The 12,459-nt window shown below is 35.4% G+C and overlaps 1 protein-coding gene across 7 annotated transcripts in view; it reads right to left on the reverse strand.

Moving 5' to 3' along the window:
- GRIK2 (glutamate ionotropic receptor kainate type subunit 2) overlaps positions 1-12,459 on the reverse strand; it is a 1,100,253-nt gene that overhangs the window by 262,218 nt on the left and 825,576 nt on the right. For all 7 annotated transcript variants that reach the window (XM_032408162.1, XM_032408165.1, XM_032408164.1 and 4 more), the window contains 2 exons: positions 3,518-3,661; positions 488-595 (listed from right to left, as the gene is read on the reverse strand). In XM_032408162.1, the coding sequence (XP_032264053.1) occupies positions 488-595; positions 3,518-3,661 (252 nt within the window). The remainder of the gene's footprint in view (positions 1-487; positions 596-3,517; positions 3,662-12,459) is intronic.

A 12,459-nucleotide genomic window follows, 5' to 3' on the forward strand; every position in this document is an offset into this window, starting at 1 on the left:
TCTGACTTTACCCTAGATATAGAATCAAATAAGATAGACCAGTGTAATGTATTTATGTTCTTACCTAATTTACTTTGTGTACATTAAGTCAGACATTTCATTTGAATATGGCCCAGCAATGGAAATATGCTTCTGTATTTAATCTTTATGACCTGCTCCAAATAGGAAAGTCTATGCAAATACAAGTATAAATATTTTTAATTATTATATTAAATCTTAAGGCTAATAAACATTATATGCATTTCACAGTATAAGAAAAACTTGGTGAGAAAATAAAATATTTAATTGTCTTAAGACATTTTTTATACTTGAATACTAATCCTCAATTATTATATTCAATATAATGAACTGAATATGTATTTTAAGAGTTAGTCAATAAAGTCAAATGTTAATGAAATGTGACTACAAGAGGGAATATTTCCTTATTTCTTCATTGGGATCTGTTTCATTTAATAATTAAAGTAAATAAGTTGAATGACTCAAGTACCTTTTCCAAACCTTCTTCTTTGAGGCTGATCACATCCAAATCAAAATCTGTTCGTAAGCCATTGGTTTTGTTGAAAGTTATTCTGCCTGTGAGACCTTCCCAATGTGCCTATAGGAAAATAAATAAATGAATAAATGAATAAATAAATAAATAAATAAATAAATAAAAATCATTAACAAGTAAAGGACGATAAAACATTTTTTTCACACACAAAAAATAAGGAACATTATTTTCATTACTTCTCATAAATTGACATCATTACTGATTTTTTTTTTTTAAAGATTTTATTTATTTGACAGAGATAGACACAGCAAGAGAGGGAACACAAGCAGGGGGAGTGGGAGAGGGAGAAGCAGGCTTCCCGCTGAGCAGGGAGCCCGATGCGGGACTCAATCTCAGGACCCCGAGATCATGACCTGAGCCAAAGGCAGCCGCTCAACGACTGAGCCACCTAGGCGCCCCTTGACATTGCTACTGATTTTCAAAACATTTTTTCCTCTTCTAAACTTTGGAAGATTTTTGTCTACAGATATTGTCTTAGTCTCAGTATAAAACTTATTATATTAAAATAATGCATTTTGTATGTATAATTTTTTATGAGAAATTTGAAGATTGTTTTAAGTAGCAAATCTCCTTTTGCAAACTGAGAATAATTTAGTCACTTATTATAACACATGAGACAGTGAATATGTCACTGGAGATTGCAAACAGAATTACTGTTATATAATATGAACATAAACTTATTTTATTACAGAGAAAGAAACAGAATTTAGGAAAACCTACATTATATAACTTCAATTATACACTTTCCTCTTAGAATAATTAACTTATTACTTTGTTTTCCCTTAAGTGAGATAGGGAGAAATATATCAAAATTACTTCATATCAAGCTATACTTCCTGTAAAATGAGATTTCTATGTAGAAGGAAGTGAAAATATAATAATCTAATTACATAATGGGTTGAACCCATCACAGGTGAGCAAATTTCTGAGGGTTTTTTTTTGTTTTTTTTTTTTTTTTAATACAAAAAGTCTTCTCATTCTCCTGGCTATATATAAAAAAAAAAATAGTGTTTTCCATTATTTGCCATTTGGAAATAGCTTAAGAAAATAGTTACATATGAAAATTTTAAATAATGTAACATACTCATAACTATAATGTTTGAAAGAATCTACACCAAGATCCAAAGAAATGAAACCAAATAGATTATGGGTAACCTTTCAATAAGGACTACAAATGGATATCATTATTGCTACATTTGTTAGTCTCCATGTATTTCTGTACTTAGGTATAAGGATTTGAAAATAGTTTTAGGCTAATAAATTACAAATAAAACAGAAACAATTATAATACATATCTATATACATATAGCAACATGTCATCACTGAGTTTAAACATCTGTTAACTGGTTTCCAATAAGGAAGCAAAAGATATTTTTAACCCATCCTTTTCCAAAGAAAATAATTTAAGGTGATTAACAAAAATGCATATTAGTATAAAAATAAATAATTTGATCAAGAAATACAGAAGTAGAAGTAGACAATAGTTAAAAAAACAATCTGGGATAGAGGCAGCATAAAGAAATGTTTATCGGGTAAGAATGCACAACTAACAAAATACAATCACAAATTTAATTCTGAACTTCCTAGAAACCAAAGCAATGAAGAAAATATGATATAAACACAATATACAGGGTCCATAATTTGAGACATTCCAACCGCCCAGGAGAAGCTCAGCTTTTCCTGGCATTAAAACCTGAGAGGAATGTCTCCTGTTGGTCCTCATAAAGAGGCTCACCATGTGAGTTAGTGGACAACGTCCTCGACAACAACTTACGATGAATACAGTAGTGAGTTTCATACAACTGTTTCTTATAGGACTGTGTGACACACACCTCAATACTCAGGTGCTGCACTCAGAAAGCAATTCTTTCAGCAGCCAAACCCGTGCACTATGTCTGCAGCTCTCTGATGCTCAGTTTTAAACCAGACATAAAGGTAGAATGTGAAACAAATAAATGAACTACATATTCATCAGGGAGTGTCATTTCACCCATCTGAGAGGACATTAAAAATCACACAAGGAAAATTCATGGATATTCTTGGCAAAGGACCTGGAGATTCTTAACTATGACCCAATTTCACTTTTATTTTCGAGATGAATAATTTATTATATGCTGAATTGATGATTTCTTTAAAGCCATTAAGAAAAATCTTATATGGGGATAATCCCTGTGATTTTCCTAGCAAAGATTAAATTTTTCCAGTTACATTTTCATAGAAAAACTCCTGTTATAATCAAATGAAATGTATCCTAAGCTGACATAAGATTTCCTTCATGATAGGATAACTAGGAAGAACGTGTGTGTGTGTGTGTGTGTGTGTGTGTGTGTGTGTGTGTGATCCTCAGAATTTTGCCTTTTTTTTCTTCACTGTGGGCATTCTTGGTCTATAACCATGACAGTTGTAATCAGAAATGATAAATGGCCATAAGAATGATTGAATTAGGCAATATGAAGTAAACTTTGCACTCTTGTGAATCCAGGTATCTGTTTTATGTTAACTGCTAATAGAATTAAAATAACTAGACATTATATTTAGGAACCATAGATCTAAATAACAATTCTTTAAGACATATGATTTATTGGAGTGCAAATGGCATTCATGTTAAAAACTGTTGCCTAAAATATGAACATTCTTTAAACTATATCTCCACATAAATGAAAAGTAATACACATAAAGATTCAGGAAGGTGAAAACTAACAATGTCATGAATCATAGGTCACAGATTTTCATCTGTTTACACAATCATACATATTTTGAAAGATACCCATTTATTTGTCATGTAATTTTCCCCCTTTTGTCCCACATCATTTAGTTAAATTGTTAATTTTGCCTATATGGAGGAAGACAGAAAGTTTAATTCAAAAGATAAAGGTAAAAGGTCACCTGTTAGGAAACCTGAAATAATCTCAATGCATTCACCTTGAGGACAAAAGAGACTAGGCAGATGTGCTTCTTCTGACATACCTCTTTAATTAGGCTCATAAAACGGGTCCCGAAGCGCCAGGGTTTGTGTCTATTACACTGTAAGGAGCTGACTGTCATCTGGGGAAACTGTTGGACGCCCACAGACACCACGTGCACAGCATCATACATTAGAGCAGCATCAGTCTGAAAGCCGAGAAAAAGGAAATATGGAGTCAATACAACAAGCGAAACCCACGGTAGGAGGTATGAAAGGGGAGGGAAGGAAGGAGTGAGAGACATATATACTCATTTTACCTTCACATAAGGGAGACAACAGTATTTCCGATGCTCTGGTTCTCTTAAATAAGATACTGTGATCAAATTACTACATCAGCTCCCTTAGAACACCTGACCTACCTTCCCTTTCCTGAGGTAATAACCCAGGTTCATATTGTCCTAGGATCTCCGTTAAAGTAGGCAATGTGTGAAGACATTCATTATTTTATTTTTTTGTCACCCCCTCTAGCTCTGTTTGATTGTCTCACTACACACACATATACACACACACGCATATGCACACACATAGGATGAATGCAATTGGAAACATTTTGAATGTTTACATAAATGACATATTGTATATAAAAGTAAATAAACAATTTCCTTGCACAGGAAAAACAAAAGAGATTTGAAAGGAGATTCACCTAAAAAGCTTAGCTATAATCCCCGATCTTTGCTTCAACTTAATTTTTCAAAAGGTTCAATCTCAGAAATGATGCTACAGTTTTGAATCTCAATACATGTAGTAATCCCCTTTTAAGAAACTAAGCTTAATCCCCTGTACTGTTTTCTTTTCCCCAAATTTCCATATGAATAAAAGTTCATTTTGTCTTCTCAAGTAAGACGGATATGAATTCTACTGTTTGCACCTGCTCAAATGACTGACCACTTTAGAAGTTGATGATAAAAAACAAAATGTTTATAAGTCATAACAAACCAGAGGCTCAGTGACGGTTAACTGCTGTGTTAAATGGACCCTTGCTTTGTGTCTGACGGATCGATGCCAGGCTCACAACCTACCCGAAGAGGACCACACTAACTGTAATGCTAGCAATGAACTTTTGTGCCATCTGCTTGGCATGCTTCAGAATAAAAGCATATATTTCCTCTTCTCATTCACACAATTAGTGAGCTGTGAAATGAATTCCAAAATGAATAGGAACCCTGTAGATTATAGCGTTTGCCACCACACAATACAAAATGAGTACACACAGTCGCTTTCATGCAAATGGATCCTAGGGAGCTTTACCACATAAAATGGAAGACAGCTAAAGAGCACAATGCAGTGACAGAACATAATAAGAATGCCATTTTATAGTTCATAAATCTTTGGGGAATATAGCTCAGATTCCTAACCTTCACTTTGTAAATACCAGCTGACTACTTTCGCATCCTCTGATGGCTGCAGAGTGAAACTAGGATCATGGAGTTGATACGGGCATATATCATGAGCCTGAGGATTAGACTGATATTTGTCTTTGGCCTGAGGTAACATTCAGGGGGCATATCTTAGATAGCACACAGGTGGTCATAAAAACAGTTACCAAGCTATGAAAGACACATTTGATTTCAAAATAAAATGAATTAAAAAAAAAATCACTGTGAACAAAGGTAAAGAGGCATGAACACTTTCACACACTACTCGGGGGAAGATAAAGGACAATTTTGCAAAACCACAAAAGAGCCTTAAAAATATCCATGTTCTTTTTAACCCAGTAATTTCTTTCTGGAATTTGCCCTAAGCAAATCAGAGATAAGAACAAAAGCTATGTACATGATTTATTTTTTTTAAAAAGTGGAAACCTGCTGAATGTTCAAGCTAAGGAAATAGAGTAAAATCGCAATGTTTTATATAACCACTAAGAACCATGTTTTGAAAAATAATCAGTTAGACAAGAAATCACATGTGAATATGATGCTAAGTGTAAAAATAGATTATACAGAGCTGTATGATCAGCATAAGCCTTCATATATCTTTACGGGTACTTCATATGGACTACTTAATTTATATAATTCTCACAATAATGGTTTAATAAAAGCGCTACTCTTGTTCCCATTTTACAAATGATGAAACCAAGTTTGACAGATGTTAAGTAACGAAGCAAAGTCACACAGTTAACAAGTAGCGAGGCCCCAGACTCAGCCTCTCTGCTCACAGCTAGTATTCTTAACCACCATATAACATGTTATATCAACAGCAACAGCAGATCGAAATGAAGAAAATACACTAAAATGAAACCAATGATTACTCTTGAAAGTTAGTTATTAATAGAATTTAAATTTTTTTCTTTTTATTTATTTTCTACAGTTTCTTTAAGATAGGAGTTTGCTAAATACCATTTGATAATTTTCAAGATGAAAATTTTGATCTAGTTCCACAAAATAACTAAAATAAGTATGATATTTGTTACTATTCTGCCATGATTTACTGACTTACATGATCTTATAGGACTTATATGAAAATCCTAGAAGAGTAATCTTACCTAAAATGACAATGTTAAGGAAGAATTTTGTCAAATTAAGCGTTTGAAAAATTGTTTTTGGTACATAGTTTCAGCATCAAGAGCAGAGGACACACTAGTTGATAATAAAACTATTTGAGATTTGTGATTTTAAATGTAATTATAAAAGAAAGTATTTATTAAGTAGAAGGTAAATACTAGAGAAAAAAATTCTAAATAGTTAAAAAGTTGCTGAGCAAATTACTTCTTCAATTTCCAGTTTAAAATATGTTGATTTATGATAAAGGGATACACAGAACTTCTGAAACTACTCTCTATGATATTTTCACCAGTTTAGAGTGTTATTTCTGTCCTACTTTTAGACTGGTCGTTTTATGTAATAATATGGAGTTATTTTCCATTTATACTTGCTATCCTGTCAGACTCAACTTTACTGTCTTCTTTGCAAAACCATACATATGCAAATTCTTTCACCTTTGAAAAGTAGTGAGAAAACCCTAGTGTTTCAAAAGTGTTTTTCTTATTTTCACAGGAATGCATATGCTTGAAAATCTGTCTTATACTAGTAATAGTATTACTTAACACCCATTTAGTATTTACTACATATGAGGCATTCTCTTTAAATCATTCCCTTTAAATTTTTGCAACCATCATCCAGTTGAAAATCCATTGAGTTTGTACCAAGTAGAAAATTGAGGCAGAGAACAGTTAAGTAACTGGCCTAAGCTCCTAGCATGTAGAGGTGGAGTTGGATTTGAATCCAGACAATCTACCCACAGTTCACAGCTTTCTCTCTGGTTTTTGCTCAGAGCTCTACATTTAATAAAGCAAAATGGTTTAAATGATTTTTAAAGTTACAAAATATGAGAAATATCAATAAGTACTTGAATGTATTAATCTACATCATGTTTTGATAAGTGGTAAATATATAACAAAAATGGGCTGCAAAGTAGGGAAATGTATAGATTGTGGAGAATGGATAAATACAACCTCACAAAAAAGGAATACATCAATGTATGGGTTTGGGTCAATAATAGGTTAGTCAGGAAGTAACATTAACCAGGAATGACTTCATGAAAGTAGATTTCTTCTATGCAGTTGCTGCTCAGGGGGTTCTCAAAAGGTAAAGGTTTTAGAATGTCTTTCAAGATCAGGCTTAAGGGGCGTCTCTTACTCCCAACTCTAAATTGTAGAGATTGAATGAGCTGCTCTTGCTAAGTCTTCCACCCTCTCATATTGGCTTTATAGTCCCTTGCCTTGACTTTTCTCTTGATGGAAAATAGGAGGGAAAAAAGGGAGGGGTGGAAGAGAAGAGGAAAAAAGTACAGGAGACACACAGGTTAATTACTTTATTATTTTGATATTACTATTACTATCAAATTATATTGCATGCTTACTCTATACTACACAACTGTGTCGATTTCTTTACCTGCATTGTCTCATTTAATTCTACCAAGACCATATGTTTTAGGTGATACTACTATTATGATTTTAGAAAGAAGGAAACTGAAGCTTAGCAAGGTTAAAGTAATTTTCTCAAGGTCTCATCACCTTGAGAAAAAAGACTCAGAAAACAAGACTCAGGCAATGCTTGGCTCTTTGAACTACTGTCCAAACTATCATAACAAGACTCTGGCAGAAATAAGACTTAGAAACAAGACACAGGCAAGACCTAATTCTTAGACCCACTATCTGAACTATCATAACCAACTACCTCTCTTAAGCTTATTCCTACTGAAACTATGAAAGGCAATGGAGGATAAGCTGATGACAGCAGGTCTCATATATTTGGAGGCTCTGCTGAACACGAGACAATTATGTCCCCAGGTCCCAAAGAGGGTATGTCTCTGAGCTGAGATACAAATAAAAGTTCCTTTGACTCCCAAGTCACATTTTTTTCTTTTACAGCATAGCTACCTCTAAAGAAAGCTTCAGGGTTACACATAACTGTAATTTAACTGGTTAAATTAAAATGGAATATGTGTACAATTTGGTCATTAAAATCCATATGGGGGGGCGCCTGGGTGGCTCAGTCATTAAGTGTCTGCCTTCAGCTCAGGTCATGATCTAAGGGTCCTGGGATCGAGCCCCGCATCAGGCTCCCTGCTCAGCGGGAAGCCTGCTTCTCCCTCTCCGACTCCCCCTGCTTGTGTTCCCTCTCTCGCTGTGTTTCTCTCTGTCAAATAAATAAATAAAATCTTTAAAAAAAAATCCATATGAGGGGTTTAGATAAAATTGTAGTCACTCGCACCCTAAATTACAAAGATAAAAGCTAAGCAGAGAAAAAAAAAAGTCAGCAATGAAGATAAAACAATCTGTCCCATTTTCTCACTTTTAAGAATAATTACTCACTTATATATAAATAGATCACACTTACTGGAAAGATAGAATATCTCTTCGCCCTGGGAATACAGCTCAGAAGGCAGTGCAGACCAGGTAGGTCTAGACAGATCTAAGTACAAACCTCCATGCTTCACTGCTAAGTCAAGTATCTATCGATAGTAATAGCAACACCCTTGAGAGACTACCTCAGACTAGACTGCAGTTGGAACTTTATTTTTCTTTCCAAAATAAGTTAGTTAACCTACAAAGAATGTCTGTCAGCCAAAAACTTGCTTTACAAACCTTTAAAATTGTGTGATGTAGTCCTACACATTTCAATTAAACTGTAGTGATCTAAACGGGTGGCTTGAAAAGATCATAAGCAGTGCCTTCACGTCCATTTTAAATACGCACTAACCATCTCCCTACCTTACTGCTGGGTTTATCTTATACCGAGTCTCATACTTTCAGGCATGGAGTGTGTATGGGAAGTGCAGGTGGCAGAGTGACAAATGCTCATTTCTATGGCTGAGCTATTGGCACAGATATTGGTTTAGTCACCCAGGATGATTTCATCTATCTCAAGTAACCTCAAGTCTGATGAGACTTTCAAGTATTGAAAGAACAGTTCATATTTCTTTTACGCTGTGGAAAAGTCCACTATGCATTTTTAAGTAATTGAAGAATCAGGGGAATTAGATACTCTCAAAAGTCTCAAATGACAAAAATTACCATTGTTTACTACTTTTGATTTGGTATGTATAATTGAACCATTTCCCAACATATAAAAGCAGGAATAATCATAGATGCTGTGAATGGTCAAAACGTTTCCATATATTTAGACTTCATTTACAGAAGCATTTGGTACAAAGCAGTCATTACCAAGGATGTCCATGTCGACTGCATATGTTATTTCTGGTTTTGATCACTATAGTCATCATCATTAAACACCTCCTTGGTAAAGTTCTGAGAGAGACAGGAGTTACAACAAATTTAAAGATAGGTTTTATTTATGTGAAACATGAAGCAAATAGCTGGAAATGAACAATCCCTGAACTCCATATAAACATACAAGGGACTATTGGTACATAAAATCTCTCAGAAATACTAAAGACTTCTCTTAGCAAAAACAAAACAAAACAAGACTACCAAAAGTATTTATTTTTCTTTCCAATGAGAAGAGCATTCCTCTGTTTCCCAAGTAGTGTGGGTTTTGGGTACCCCGACTGAATTTTCATGGAGGGAACACGGAACATAACCTTTCACAATTTATTTCTCTATTATGCTGAGCAGAGTTACATTTGTGACAATGTCATTCTGCTTAAGCAGTTTTTGCATAGTTGGGCTCTTGGCCTAGGTTCCAAACACACCCAATGTTGTATGCAATAATTTACATTTAAATGTAATCACTCTTAAGAGCGATGTGATACACGTTTATATCTTGATTTAGTGATGGTTTCATGGGTACAACATATGTCAAAACTTATAAACTTGTACAGTTCAAATATGGGAAGTTTATAGTATGTCGATTTTACTCTGGCACAGCTATTTAAAATTAGAGAGTGATCATGCATTTTTCTGAAAAGATGGTTCCTAGATTTCATTTTATTCTAGAAGTATCTAGAATCCGCCCAAACTAAGCATCACTGATCCGTATCTTCTTTCTTCATTGCACATTCTAGTTTTAATAAAACTGTTTATGCCTCCTCACTTCTTTTCTTTCCTTCTAGACCACAAGCATCTTTTGGGTAATAACCATGCCTATTTTTGTAATACCCTGCACGGTACTCCATACATTGCCATGCCCACAGTAAGTGTATAAAAGCATTTTTCAACAAATTGACAAATTCAACCCAAAAGTTCGTTTGAATTGTAAAAGAAATGGGTATTAGGAAGCCCTGAATAGTAATCACACTTGGCCACCTAGCTAGAATGCATTACCTCCCAGAGGCCCAGTGAACCAAATCCACCAGCAGCTCAGACCTGGGAGGAATGTGAGTTCAGCCTCTGTCCCGTTTCCAAATGAATTTATAGTAACAGTTCCGTGAACACATTTATCTTTCCATTAAATAGGTGCAGGCAGGTGCCCTCTGAGATCTGAACGCTAGCTGGCAGGTGGCAGATCCATTCTGGAACCCCTGGGTCTCAGATTTTGCTCATGTCTGAATTCCCATCTGAAGTACAGTGCACAGCACAAAGAGCACCATGGACTAACAAATGGAATTTAAGTTTATAAATTCTGGCTCTTTCATTGACTTGATCCTTTATCTAAAACAAATAATAAAAAAAAAATTAAATCCACTTTGCCTTGTTTCCACCTTTTATAACTGGACATAAAAAATGATGATCTGCCCTCTCTCGTCCTTGTTGGAAAATCACTTTTAAAAACCTGATAGTTCCAGGAGATAAACAATTACAAATATTATCCTTCAATTAGAAGATATTAAGGACATTAAGGGCAGGGGAGAAAGGGTGGATTCTGACCTCTGGAGCTCCCTTGTGCAGTCAGCACAAGCCTACATGCGACAGAGAATCATCCACCCCTCTGGGCAAGGGTGAGGATCCCACATGGAAGGCAGCCTGGTGTTCAGTCATTCAGCTGGCGCACTGAACCCAGCACCCTGCCCGGCTCAGAGCAGGTGCGCAGTGGCTGCTAACTGAACGGAGGGGACTGGAGAAGAAATGCCCTCAGACCCAGTCGGGAGCCAATTGTCAGAGACAATTCTCCCAGTTACACTGCAGCTGCCGTCATGCTTTCTCTGTTGCCGGCTCTTTGTACTACTCTGAAACAGAGTTCTTTACCAGCAGCTGCGTGAACCGCACAGACTGCATGAGATAATACATTAAAGCAGTGTGCACAGTCTCTGGCCCATGGTGCACAGGCAGGTGTTAGACGATGATGATGATGATCACCAGAAGAGCGGTAATCTCTTCAAGATGGCTACGATCCAAAACAAGGAACTGGTTTAGAAAGTATAATGTTTCAACCCTTCTGCACCCACTGTTACCCTAAATGAGGGAACAGAACTCATGCTGTTCAAGAGAGCAGACCAAGTTCTGAAAGGGAAAGGAGCAAGAAGGAAATTACCATACAACAACAATGTGATCCCTATAAAATGTGACATGCACACAATGCCACAATTCCAAGCTAAAAAAAGACACACACTAAAACTACATACATACACGTTACCTGACGAATTTAGAATTTAAGAATAAATGTAAGTGGTAAAGTATTATTGTGTCTTGAATTTGTTACTAAAGGAAGGGCTGCTGTAGGATAGTTACTTACACAGCCGACAAATCTGCCTGGTATTTTTTCTTGTCTTCAGTAAGTCTTTCTTGTCACCCGTAAGAAGAGGGGCTGGAACCAGCTGGATTTTAAGGGGTTTTGTGGCTTACATGTGTAGCCCTAGGAAACTTACATTTCATTCCAATTTTATTTTGGCCTTTGTAATACAATCGTAATCTTAATTTATCTATCTTCTCCCCAAAATTATTTATGCTTTATGTGCTTGTTTGATAAACTTTTATATCAACATTTCCTATGAATTAATAAATAAGGGCAATCAAAAGTCACTTTTCTTTATCCATTGTCTGTGCTCCATACTCTACCTAATTCCTGTGTGACCCAATAAAGTCTTCTAATACTTGTATTATATTTTCTTTGTTGTTTTAACTTCACTATTAAAGTATCCATCCACATTAAAGCCCACCCTAGCTTCCCAATACTCTGCAGAGGAAAACCAACACCCTTTCTCTCCTATCCAAATTCATTCACTAAGATCCCAGGTTTTTATCTTCTTTTGTGTCCTCTTACACAGTAAGAATATGGATATGCCAATACTTCATGTTTTTTAGCTGACCAGAGGGATTCCTCTATTGCAGATTAGTTGAATAAAAGGAGATGCCAAAAACTGCAGGATGAGAGATCTTTAAAAGGAATATGAATTTTTGTAGATACCCGTATGGTATTCAGCATCCATGAAGGCTAAAAAGGGGAAGATATTAAAAAAGAGAAGGGAAAAGAATAGAATGGGTTTCAGCTTCACAGCCAAATTGATGAGCTACAAAAATCAAGTTTCAGCAATGCTCTGAAGATGAAGTGAAGAAGATGGTACTGGAAGATAGCGTTGCTGGGATTCAGCAAAGAAACAGGTCTGG

Source organism: Phoca vitulina, unplaced genomic scaffold, assembly GCF_004348235.1.
Source record: "Phoca vitulina isolate PV1807 unplaced genomic scaffold, GSC_HSeal_1.0 scaffold9, whole genome shotgun sequence".
Classification (NCBI taxonomy): Eukaryota; Metazoa; Chordata; class Mammalia; order Carnivora; family Phocidae; genus Phoca; species Phoca vitulina.